At 37.3% G+C, this 13,474-nt stretch overlaps 1 protein-coding gene across 2 annotated transcripts in view; it reads left to right on the top strand.

The window, feature by feature from the left end:
• The window catches only part of Fras1 (Fraser extracellular matrix complex subunit 1), a 442,940-nt gene that overhangs the window by 148,565 nt on the left and 280,901 nt on the right, over positions 1-13,474 (top strand). For both annotated transcript variants that reach the window (XM_070012597.1, XM_070012596.1), the window contains exon 3: positions 8,094-8,201. In XM_070012597.1, coding sequence (XP_069868698.1) covers positions 8,094-8,201 — 108 coding nt within the window. The remainder of the gene's footprint in view (positions 1-8,093; positions 8,202-13,474) is intronic.

Below are 13,474 nucleotides of genomic sequence, written 5' to 3'. Positions count from 1 at the left end.
AAAAAAAAAGAAAAAAAGAAGGAAAGAAGGAAAGAAAGAAAGGAAGGAAGGAAGGAAGGAAGGAGGGAAGGAAGGAGGGAAGGAAGAAAGAAAGAAAGGAAGAAAAAAAGAAAGAAAGAAAAGAAAGGAAGGATGATAAAAATCTATGCTAAGGGGATTTTTTTTATTTACTCATTCATTCATTGATTTTTGCAAAACTAGAGTTTGAATCAGGGCTTTGTACTTGCTAGTGAGGCACTCTACCATCTGAGCTATACCACCATCCCTAATTGACTGGTTATTTTTGAGATGGTGTATCTCCTTTTGGCTCTGCTAATCTGGACATGTTTCCTATTTATACTTTGCACTACAGCTGGAATAACACGCCCAGCCTTTTTTATTGTTGAGATGCAGGGGTCTCATGAAGTTTTGATGCAGGCTAGCTTGGAACCAGGATTCTCCCCATCTTAGTTCCACTGTGCTTGGCTTTCTATGAGGTTTTAAAAGGAAAAACGAAAGATAAAGTGCCAAAGAATGTGGATCCTAGAAGGTGAACTCTTCCTTCTCATTTACTTCCTGCGCTCAACAAAAGTGGGAAAATACATCTGGTTTTGGAATGTGGGAGGAACTTTGAGAACCCGAGGCAGGAGCCTTGGCTGAAAAGCAGAGAAGGCTTTCCTGAGGAAGCAGTATTTAGTCTGGGACCTGGAGTTATGTGGAAGTCAGATGAGAGGGCTTGGATCATTCAGCCATCAGGTCATTTACCACTCAACAGTCCTGTGCATCCATTGAAAATGGAGGCAACCCTGCCCTGGGACATGTCTTGTTAATCTCGTAAAGTTGGAGATTAGAAGTAAGAGTGATTTAAAATGGTAGGACTGCTGTACCATTAACACATTGTTAATGAAGTTTCATAACAGCACAAGAGAAAAACTTTAAAAAAATTAAAAAGGGAGCAAAGGAGGAGTAGCAGTGTTTGACAAGAAATGTACTCATTACCTTACTCATGTAACTGTAACCCCTCTGTCAGCACCTTTACAAGAAAATACAATTTAAAAAAAATTAAAAAGGGATAGACTTGAACCCTAGATCCATATATTACCAGCCAGACACTGTGCATTTCACACAATCGTTCCACTCTGTATTTCCTAATTTATAAACACAAGGAATATCATAATGTCTTGGTCTTGGAATGTGATGAGGAATCATGATTGTGTGGAGAACTTGGGATGGGCTAACAAAAAAAAACACTTTTTTATTGTAAAAATATTGTACAGAGGGGTTACAGTTACATGAGCAAGGTAATGAGTACATTTCCTGTTGAGCATTGTTGTCTCCTCTGTTTTCCCCCTACCATCCCTTCCCTCCCACCTCCACAACTGCACTCCCCCCCCCAGCCCCCTCCTAAATTGTAAAGTTCATTTTCAACATAGTGTCTTGTACATCTCATTGTTACAGTGGGTCAAGCTGTATCCCTATTTAAGCATTTTGTTTTTTCCCTTCCCCTCCCCAAATTAGAGAAGTGTATATACAAGATGCAGGGCACTGACATCAAATACAGTGAAAACTGGAGTTGTACCGTATGGGAGGAACATACAAAGAAACAAAAAAAATCACATGATACATTATAAATACATTAGGAACAATAGCAAGCAAGAAAAAAAAAACTTGTGTTCCTATCTTTGGGTTCATTTTGCTTAACATCATCTTATATGGTCATATGTACATAGCTTTTGACGTTTTCTGCTTATCCCAGACATATACTAGTTATTGCAAATAAGGAAAACCATGGGACCTGTGTTTCTTTGGGCCTGGCTTACTTCACTTAATGTATTTTTTTCCAAGTCTTTCCAGGGATGTGCTAACTCTTGGAGGTAGCTTGTTCCTTCTCTTTCCCTTGGCCTTCCTTAATGCTTGTGTTGCACTCTTCTAACACATCTGTATGGCAAGATGTTAGTTTGCAGTGCTCTTCAGGATGTCTTGAGCCAAGGTGTTTGTGGTGATATCTAGCAGCTATCTTTCCATCTGTAAATCATGGTGTTGCTTCTATATCCAAGCTGATATTCTTACAGTGAATGCCTTCAGGTTTATTGTCTTGAGACAGCTGGAGGAGATCAGTACAAGAGAATCATTCCAGGTTTCTGAAATGAGAAACTACTTTGGTCCCTGATGTGTAAAACAAGAATCGCCATAAGCAGGTATTATACAGAGCAGTCCTTTGAAATAGCTCTCAAATACGAGAAGTGGCTCGCGATTTTCACTTTTTCTTGGTGGCATTAACTTGTATTTATTTCTTCTGAGAGTAAATACAAAATCTCATACCTTTCTTGACAACATGTGCTTTCTCCTCTTTGTTATTTGGGGCTGAATGAGGAGCTTTCTATGAACTTTAAAATGAGACCAGATGAAAAAGGTACTGTTTGTCTAAGCTGTCTGTGTATGGGCACTTGGGAAAAGAATTGCACTCTAAAATAACCTTATGAAAGTTATTGATTTGTTTCTTTATGGTTTCTTGAAAAACAAGGACCATTATTTCTGTGCCTGAACTGGAGCTGGGTCAAAGAACCCTTTTTTTTAATGGATTATCTTTCTTGAAAACCAGACTTGTCAGGAAAATGAACCTCCACAAATAAAGACATGAGTCCCAGTTGAGTATTACATCTCTTTCATTGCTTTGAAGGGCAAGAAGAGAGTACAGTTAATTTTTAAACTTTTACTGAATACAGAAGGTTTGGGATAGCTCAGGAAGTTCAGGTAAATCATCCATTGTTAGGGTTGTTTTTGTTTGTTTTTTGTTTGTTTTTTCCCCAATCCTGTGGCTTAAACTCGGGGCTTAGTCTCTGTCTCTGAGTCTCTTTGTACTTAAGGCTAGTGCTCTACCACTTGTGCTACAGCGCCACTTTCGCTTTTTTTGAATAGTTTGTTAGAGATAAGCGTCTCACTGGGACTTTTCTGCCTGGGCTGGCTTCAAACCATGATCCTCAGATCTCAGCCTCCTGAGAAGCTAGAATTATAAGTGTAAGCCACTGGTACCCAGTTGTTAGGTATTTTGTAAATGGCTGATTTAAATCCCTTAACCCAGGCTAGTTCAGCTCTAAAGCTGAAATGAACCTGAGTATATAGTAACTAGGAAAAAAGTAACCTATATTTTCCATTCTCCTATGTTATATTTTAAAAGTAATGTTGCAAAATCACACAGTTGCCTATTTTTGTTATTGAAAAATAGAAGATACAGATAAGGAAAAAGCAAAAAAGCATATTTACCGTATATTCTGGATTGAGCACACCTCACTAGTTTATGTAATTCCATGCTTTGTTTCTAGTTACATAGATATAATTTTAATTACACAATCACTATATTTTACATAGGCTGTTTTATAACTTGAAAGCACAGCTTGGAGGGAGCTTTATTCCTTTTTTATTTATTTTTTATTTAAAAAAGCCGAGGGAATTTTTAAAAAATGAGACGAACTAATCAACAATTTAAGTAGGATTATTGTACCATTCAGATGAAAGAAAATTTCTGTTGATAGTATAATGCTATTTAGAATACTGTATAATTCCCTCTAAAAAAAACCCCAAAATTGACTCCTGTTGAGAGTTATAGTTATTGCTTAAATATAGCACTAATCAATGTTTAATAGGTACCTAAGTTATCAAGTTAAAAAAAATCTATCTTCCTTTTAATTTAAGTATTTGGGGATAGAGGGCAGTCTACTATCTGCAAGAAGCTTTCATTCATATATTATTAAAAATTCATTCTATTTATACTGGTCATATTTTCCTTGCTTTGCAGGTTTGTCATGGTCTCATCCTCTAATTATAGTCAAGAAAAGATACTTTAAGGGTGTTTCTTCTGCAGAATGTCAGATTAGAAGAGGACTATAAAACAATGGAATTACAGTAGTAACATAGAAAATATGTAAAACTTACTTTACAATGTTATTTCTTCAGATTTTATAGCTTTATCCAAAGTTTTAGCTATTGAGGATCTCTAGTAGTCCTACTTTCATAAAGCAATTTTATGATGCCATAGAAATTCATTTGTAAAGCTAGACCTCAAAAATACATCTATCTAGGATGTGGGAAAGGTTCATTTTATTTAAAATTAACTAGAATTATTTATCTCTCTCAGAACATTGAAATAAGGAGTTTTTCTTGACACGTTGAATACGTAGATGAAAAGACACCAGTGAAGTGGTAACATTGGACATTATAGAGATTTTTTCTGGAGGCTTTCACAGCTTAATTGGAATGCAAATTCACAAGGATAGAATTTTCAGGAGGTAAGCAGGCACTAAGGGTTGTTCATTCAGTTTTTCAACCAACAGACAGTAGAAACTCATCTAGGGTAAGGGATCTACAAACAGGAATGAAAGAGACCCCCTTTCTCAAGAGTCATCGTCTCCTGGGAAGACAGCTGTGCACAGAGTAACAGACAGCCAAGCACCAGATAAAATTGACCTTCAAATGAATATAAAGTGAAATTATGCTTTTGTGAATGGAAATAAAAATTTTTCTTTGTTCTTAGAAGGTTTCATTTAGAGTTTAGTAAGCTAAGTCTAGTGGAGTTCAAGAAGACTTAGGTTCAGCCTCCCATCAACTCAGTGAGATAGATTTCTCTAATTACCAAGACAGATTAAAAAATAAAAACCAACAAAACCCCCCTCATCCCTCCCTTCTGCAGCAATGTTGAATGCCAGAGATCCAATTAAGTAAGCACTTCACTCTCTTAGGTTAAGAAACATATACTTAATGGTCCTATAGTATGTGCCAGACACTGTTTATATATCTTTAAATATAACATCTCGTGTGAGTCTTTCAGTAACTGTTTCCATGTTAACTTAGTCTCCTCATTTCCTAGATAAGGAACCTGGGCACAGGTATTGCAATTCAAAAATCCGATGTACAGTTAATAAATGGTGACTGCAGGACCCATATCCAGTTTTTATGGCACCTAAGGTCTCCAGAGCCTGACTTATTAGAACTTACAAGAAAAGCAGTAATTGGGACAAATTGAACAAATTTATAATAACAATAGTGCTGATTTCATGGGGCTGTCAAACAGGCAAGTGCTTGGTACAGCATTGTGACATGTAGCTAATTTCCCAGGCTTCCCAGATGATTGCAGGCAGGGGTAAGACACCCTTCTGCTGTCCCCAAACTAACCCTGTGATCAGCACTTCCTGCTTCAAGAGTAATTGGCTAAGACATATGATCAATAAATGATAGCTACTGGCTTTGTGAAATTCTCATTTTTATTTAATCTTTATCCTCAAGCTGAAATTGTTTTCTTAAAATCAGCAGGAAACATATTACATTATGCCCGGAAATGAAATTTGGTTTTCCTCTCGTTCATATCATTTCTCTTTAGGTTAAGTGTGGATTGTGCTTGTCACATATTGCCAATTTTGAAGAATGAGCTATAACAATAAAAAGAAAACCAGAACTATTCCATTCCAGATTCTCATACTCATTTGCTTTGATTGAGAATTTGTCAGTCAGATAGTAGAAATGTAATCTCACTTCAGATATATTTTATATTTCTTAAATGACTTTGGAAAATTTCTTGTTTTGAAGCACATTTCCTAAGAGGCTGTGAATTTTTCTTTTCTTGACCGAGAGGAAGGATGACTTAACTTTTTGCTTGAGAATGTTGTGCATACTAATGTAGATCTGTACCAGTGTTGGCCTGGCTCTTCAGAGAAACAGAACTTATAAGACAGACAATAAGAGAGAGACAGAGACAGAGACAGACAGAGACAGATGAAGAGATAGATATACACAGAGAGAGAGACATGGAGCTATAGAGATAGATTGATTTTGAAGAATTAGGTCATGAAACTGTTGGAAGTGGCAAGTTCAAAATTCATAAGGCAGGCCAGCAGACTGAAAACTTAAAATAGTGTTTCCATGTTACAATCTTGAGGCAAAACTCTCCTTCCTAGGAAAACTAAACTGAGGCAATCACTTGATTGGGTGAGACCCACATTCATGTTGTGGAGGGTAGTCTCCATTACTTAAAAGTCAGTTAATGGTACATGTCGATCTCATCAAGAAAATGTAGGTGTTCTTCAGTTTTCAGTGGAGTTATATCCTGATCCATCATAGATCAAAAATGCATTTAATACACCTATCCGAAGGGGCATCCTAGCAACAGTGGGCACAATGGACTATTGGTGTTTACTTTTGTGTTTACCTCTATGGGAGATTGGAAACTGGTGCTTGCTAACACAGATTACATATTACTAACCATATTACCTATTGCTCATTTTAGATAAGAGTCCCAAATTCAAAGTACAAGGTGTCTTTTGTCCCATCACAAAGTCAAAAAAATGGTAAGGCAAGGACTGCTTGTACCTTGACAGAATTGTATAGAATAATGTTTGAGCAAATAAAGAGGTACTGTAGCCTAGCCAGCTGGCAAATGAAATTACTGTCATATGTGAAAGCACCTGTTGTCAGCATCTATGTTTTCCAGCCCACCCAAGCTCAAGTCAGTGCTGGTGTTCTGATGAGTTTTTGGGAGGTTAGAAACTTCTCATATTTCTCCTTAAAGTATTTAGTAGCATGTTTAGTAGGTTGGCTCTGGAAAACCTTGATTCAGAAGTCTAAGAAGGAGATAAACAGCCTTAAGTAAGCAATGTAGGCTGTTCTTGTAAGCCTCTACCATGTGTCAGGCCAAGGACAGTTCATGTTATAGGGAATTTATAGTTTGGTTTGGCAAGGATAACAGGCACTTAATGAGCACAGTAAGGTGTGGCAGTGTACTCAGGACATGGTGGAGTAACAGAGAACTGAAGCTACATCCACGTGGGGACTAATGGTTGGAAACTATTATGCAAAATGGAAGGTTAGAGGATGATATTGCTTTGCCACATAGGGCAGTATGAGGAGAATGAGATGTGAGGGGCCAGCTCAGAGGGCCCAACCAGTGTCTTCACCAAATTGTTGTAGATTGATGAAAGTCTCAGGACTATGAGATTCAGCAAGCCTAGAAAAATACGGGAGGGCCAGGTTAGAGGGTTTGTATGTTATCCCAATTTCAGGTAAACATGAGCCACAGATTAGTTCTAAACCAAGAATAACAAAGATAGTATTCTTAAAGAGATGTAATGCTTAAACCTCAGCCCAACAGCATTAGTGGCAGTTGTGAAACTAAGAAGTAGAATAGGAACATGTGTTAGGAAATTGCAGTGCAGCTTGGAGTATCCTTATGACTTCAATGCACAGTCATCAAAGCAACCTTTCAATGGCTAGACATTTTGATCAGCTCAGTGGGTGAAGGAGCTGGGCTCAAAGTTACTTCAAAATGGGCACTATTGAAATTAGGATGTAGTACGATGGAAGGTGAGAAATAGGAAAGAATTTTCTGAACCTTTTAATTAAATCCAGATTTCCTTTTCTGTTCTCGGCGTTATTTTCCTTTCCAATTTATTGAATGATGATATAATGTTATCAATTTGTGTTTATTGAATTCCCTTTTGTTTAGGATGCAGAATAATTTGTCAGTTCCTTAGGAATGGTAGCTTCATTAGGATTCAATATGTCCAGCATGCAGCTGAGCATACCAGAGCCACTCGATGCAGAGGTGTTGGTGTAGCTTCTTTAAAAACTGCACTATTTAATTCTCTCTATTCTTTGTGTTAGGATATGTAGCTTGCAGAGAGCTGTAGAGTCAAATCTGCTATGCTTTTTGTACCTAGTGGCAAGTACTGCCTTTTGGATGCTGGTTAGTGCTAGTTAAAGTGTGATTTGCTTTTAAACCTGCTCAGATGGTCTCTGCTAGTTAAAAGCAAAATGAAACTTCAAGGCAGGGAGTAGTGTGTCCTCCTGAGGTTTCAGGCCAATCGATGGGTTTTACTCTGGGTATTGACAGCTCTCTGCTGAATGCCCTTGTCTTTGACTACGTGGGTTGACTGTTATGAAATGGATTATACTGCTTTTGTTGCCGCTTGGGGTTTTATCTGTGTCCAGGGAGTGCTGTGTGTAGTGTGCCTGTGACTTTCCTTTGCCTTTTAATTGTCCAGGAGATGGGACTGTTACAGATGCTGCTTTTGTGAGCTCAGACCTTGACTCATTGTTTCTAATGCAGAGCGTATGCTTCTTTTCAGGATGCCACAACTTGGAAGCCTGATTCATGCCAGAACTGCCGTTGCCATGGTGATGTGGTTATCTGCAAACCTGTTGTTTGCAGGAACCCTCAGTGTACCTTTGAGAAGGTATGGTATCCCAAATGCATTGGTATGGTCAGGGGAAGGTCAGGGGTTTGGATATTTTTGATGATCTATTTCTAACATTTATCCAAATCTCTAGTTGGGAGCTTCATAAAATATAATAGAAAATTTTATTTTAAACTAAGAATGTCTTAGTTTTCTTTAAATGTGCCTTATTCTGGAGCCAGGACTTGGTAACATATTTTTATTATTATTTGTCTCATAGCATGATAGAGAGTTAGTGCCTTTGTTCCCACTTTACAGGTGGAAACAGTGAGGTTGGGGATTTTAAGCAATTATTCACAATTCTTGATTGATACTTAATAAATGCTGAATCTGACCAATACGAAACCTATTGAAGCAGTCATGACATTTATACACCATTGAGTGGAACGAATGTCAGCACTGACTTCTTGAATATGATCACTTTAGTCTGCTGCTGGGGTTGGTGTTGCAGTGCTGCTAGTAGGTTCTGCAGGGAAAGGAGAGTGCTTGACTTGAGAGTCTCCTTGTTATTGACCAAGTCTATGAATGATACTTTCTCCTTTCCCTTCTGTTAAATGTGTTTTATTTTTTCTAACTTTTTCTAAAAGTTAGAAAACACATTTTATACTTTCAGTCTGTTAGAATAATTTGTTTCCTAGATGATAGCTTTTCTATTTAAAGCCAATCTAGTTTTAAAAAATTAAAAATTTATTGGGGTGCTGGTGGCTCACACCTAGGATCCTGAGATCCGAGGATCTTAGCTCAAAGCCAGCCTGGGCTGGAAAGCCCATGAGACTCTTACCTCCAATTAACCAAAAAGTCAGAAGTAAAGTTGTAGTTCAAGTGGTAAAGAGCACTAACTTTTGAGCACAAAAGCCTAGGGACAGCGCCTACCCCTTGTTTTCAAGCTCCAGGAATGGCACACATAGAAAAAGAAGTTAATATTTTTTTAAATTTCCTAAAGAAGACCCATTTTTTTCTTTAAAAACCATTCTGTCAATTTCTCAAGCATCATTTATTTTTCTAATGTCTTCCCTTAGCCCAAATAATTAATCTTGAGTCTTTATGATACCAAGTTCTGATTTTTTTTAACATTAGAGTGAAACTATATTTTTAAAAGGGAATTCCTAAGTTTCAACCTGGTAATATTTCTGAGAAGAGGAGTGGGAATACAAAAGTTTGCTGACATTCTGTCATAAATATCCCCCCAATTCCCTGTTTGGTTGGTGAATCTCAATAGTGGTGTGAGAATCATGAATCCTTCTCCACTTCACATGAAAACTTTTTGTATCAAAAAACAGTCCTGAATTAAGCAGTACAAGCTATAGCTTTCATTGATTAATCAAAAGTTGTTATTTATTTATTTTTATTTAGCATATATTAATTGTCCAAAGTAATGGCCTTCATTTTGACATTTCCATAGAATAGGAGAAAAATCTTGGCCAGTTATTCATCTCACAGGGGATTGATAATACATAAAAAAACTACAGTCTTACACACTAAAATAGCAAACAATCCAAATGAACTGAACAGAAACTTTTTAATGAAGAAGCACAAATGGCCAGTAAAAACCTGAATAAATATTCAACATCTTTAGCCACCAAGGGAATGCATATCTAAACTTACATTATACCATCTGTCAACAGACTAAATCTTGCCTGCACCTTATTTTTGTATGGCCCTTGAACTAAGATTGGTTTTTAGCCAAGCGTGCTGGTACATGCCTGCAATCCCAGAACTTGAGAGGCTCAGTCCAGAGGATCAAGATTTCTAGGTCAGCCTGGGCTACATAGTGAAACTCTGTCCCCCACAAAACAAAAACCAAACCGAACAACAATAAGTGGTTGACAAAACCCCAAGATGAATATTCTGTGAATATTATATAAAATCATTATTCAATATCTATAAATTAAGTTTATTAAACTCGTTTGTTTAGTATTGTCTTAACTGTTTTCATGCTTCAGTGATAATTGTGTAGTTGTGAAATAGACCATATGGGACTTCCAATGGTCTTGTGCAGATTTTTCTCCTACTCTTCTCTGTGAAGACTTTTAAATGTCATTGGGAGTATGAGAATGCAGAATGTTAAGATCTGAGGGGAGAAAGGGATTGAGCAGGGTCAGGCAAAGCATTTGTGGGAGGTATTCTCAACCATTTGTGTCAGTCAAGTGTGAAAGAGGAAAAGACAAATGGTTGCAGAGATCCAGGACTTGAATTTTTGGCTATCTAGGACTTGTGCTAATGAAGAGAATGAGTAGAAATGTGGGAAGTGATGGGTGTCAGTGCTAATGTCAAAAGAAAGTGTGGCCAACAGGAGGCCGAGTCACTGCCAGAAAAAGAAGGGCTCCCAGATCTCTCCAAAGGAAATAAGTGGTGGGAGTAAAGTCAGTAAGCTAGGCTAAACTCTGAGAGGCTCAGGTACAGAGAGGTGAAGGTTTCCAGCACCAGCAGTTTAGAGTATGAATGGACTCCAAGGGTGACCATCTCCACAGGCTGTCAAGAGAAGAGAAGGTAAGGATGCCTTAGGTGGTCAAGGATATAAGAGAGAAGGTAGGACTGGTCCTTTTTGTGGACATTGACTTTGTCCAGAATGATGCCTAATACATGGTAGGAAAGAAACCAACATATCCAGATGAATATGAGAGAGTGACTGGAAAATAGTCCTTAGTGCAGTTGTGAGAATTAAACTACATATGTACAACTGATATATACATATATATTACTTATGAACGCACACATATATTACTCATGAACGCACATACACATCAGTATATACTTAATATTTTAGTTCCCCCTTATCCATTGTTTTCCTTTGTCAACCACAGTCTGAAAATATTAACTGGAGAATCGCCTAAATAAATAATTCATGTTTTAAATTGTGAGGCATTGTGAGTTGTGTGATGAAATCTTGTACTCTTTTACTCCATCCTTTCCACACTTGAATTATCTTTCTGTGCAGTGTATCCTCACTGTATACGCTACCTTCCTATTTCTCACTTAGTGCCATCTTGGTTATCAGATTGACTGTCTTTCTATGGCAGTGTTTGTGTTTCAATTACCCTTATTTTACCTGATAGTTACTTCAAAGCAAAAGAGTAGTGATGCTAGAAATGAAGGTATAACAAAAAGAGGCCAAACGTACTTCCTTTAACTGAAAACATGAAAGGTTTTGATTTAATATGGAAAAAAAAGAAGTTGGGATTCTTAAATTGATACAGTAAGATGTTTTGAGATAGAGTGATCACTCTTATATATGTCCCCACATATTATTATAATTTTTATTTATTAGCTAATATTGTTAATGTCCTACTGTGCCTAATTTATACATGAAATTTTATCATAAGTATGGGCATATAGGGAAAAACATAGTATATATCTGCCCTTTCAGTTATCTGTTGGCATGACTACACTACTGCAGTATTCACAATACTCCAGAAGTGTTGGCTAGAATCAAATTATCGTATTATTATTGCTAGTTGGTTCTTCTAGAACCTATGCAAATCATCTCACTAGGTCCCGTTGCAGGGTCTAGCTCTTGTGTCTGCAGCCACTTTCCGATGCTCTGTGCAAAGCCTGGAAGAATAGTAGTCTGCGTGTTCTGTGCAACTCATAGCTCACCAAACCATGAGGACTAACCATGTGTGGTTAGGTGGCAAGATTTCTCTACTTCTCATTCTCTAGGTACCTGACTGCAATATCCTTTTTTACTCCTTTAGCTCATCTCCCTCATATACTCAAGTTCAATAGATAGACCCAAATTGAGAGCATTCTCTCTCTCACTCCATTGCCAATCACAAATAAGAAATATTACTGAGTTGAGTTTTCTGAGGACTAAATGAAAATTTACATAATAAATCAAAAATGTAGTTTAGAGGTATATACTATCCCTTGAAGTTTTCCATTCTACCTGCTTGGATTCCTTGCTTTCTGCCTTCCAGGATAGAGTGTGAACAACTCGATTGTCTCATTTCCTGTCTGCATGAAATTTTTAGTGGGAATTATGCTAATGTATTTTGTATTGCCATCTTGGTGGAAATTAAAGTGTAGTTTTTTCCTTTCGGTTCAGAGGGCACTCTTTTGAAGAGTCATTAATGTTGCATTGCCTGGTAATGTATAAAATCTTATTTTATTTAAATTATGTTTCTTCTCAAAGCAGATTAGAACTTGCTGATTGCTGGTATTGGTATTTTGGTCTGTGTAGTGGAATAAGAGCTGTACAATTTTAGTCCTATTTTCTGTCCGCTTTAATGGGTGGTGGGCTCAAAATGCTTTTGTAGGTATGCTGTTTTTTTTAATGGAAGCAACCAAAAATAATGAAGGAAACATTCACATGCACACACACACACACACCATTCCCCCATTCTACTGTTCAGGTATTTTTTTAGAGTTTTAGCCTGTGGGTGTATCTTGTCTTTCAGGTTAATGCAGGGTCTGCAATCATTTTTGATCAGAATCACTCATTGCTTGTCTGCTATACTTCTAGACTTGAGGAAACTCTAAGATATTTTATAATATGGTAAGAGGATCTAACAGGAGAATTACTAGATACCAAAGAGAGCATTCTGCTCATCCTCTCTCTTTGCATATTGTTGCATGCATGCTTATCTTTACACACACAAAAAACTATATACAATATGTAACTATATAATATGTAATATTATCTATCTATCTATCTATCTATCTATCTATCTATCTATCTATCTATCTATCTATCTATCTATCTATCTGTCTATCTATCTTATCTGCTTAGGATCACACTCAGAGCCTTGTACATGCTAGGTAGTGTTCTACCACTGACCTACACTCTCAAACCCTAAAAATTTAATAACTCAAGGCTGTTCACAGTGGCAAATGCATTATTAGTTAACATGTAACAAGTTCATACTAGATTGTCCTACATATATTGGTGACCCATTTTTTCGATAGCATCAATAACAGCCATTACAAAATTTTTTTACCCAGCTTTCTCTAGTATATGTATGCGATACTTTTAGACAGTTCTACTTCCTATCTAAACGTCCTCCAAATTCCTGTCCTGTGTATCTTGCTACCCTGCTTCTTTAGTGGAGATGAATGCTAAGAACTTCAGCTCTCCTCTTGCTTGCTGTGTTAGGCCTTGCTGAGGGAGAATTGACCTGCCAGCTCAGGATCTATCTCCACCACCCCCCACACACACCTCCATAGACGTGCCAGAATCTTCTTCCAGCAGAAGGAAACAACACCCTTATGGAAATATAGTTCTTTTCTCACCCTGACTGCTTTTCGTATGTGGAACATTTCCAGTGAAAATAGTT

Source organism: Dipodomys merriami, unplaced genomic scaffold (genome assembly GCF_024711535.1).
Source record: "Dipodomys merriami isolate MVZ:Mamm:240054 unplaced genomic scaffold, mDipMer1.0.p SCAF_9, whole genome shotgun sequence".
Taxonomy (NCBI): Eukaryota; Metazoa; Chordata; class Mammalia; order Rodentia; family Heteromyidae; genus Dipodomys; species Dipodomys merriami.
Note: the sequence above shows the minus strand (reverse complement) of the source record. Positions and strands in the feature narration are given on the sequence as shown.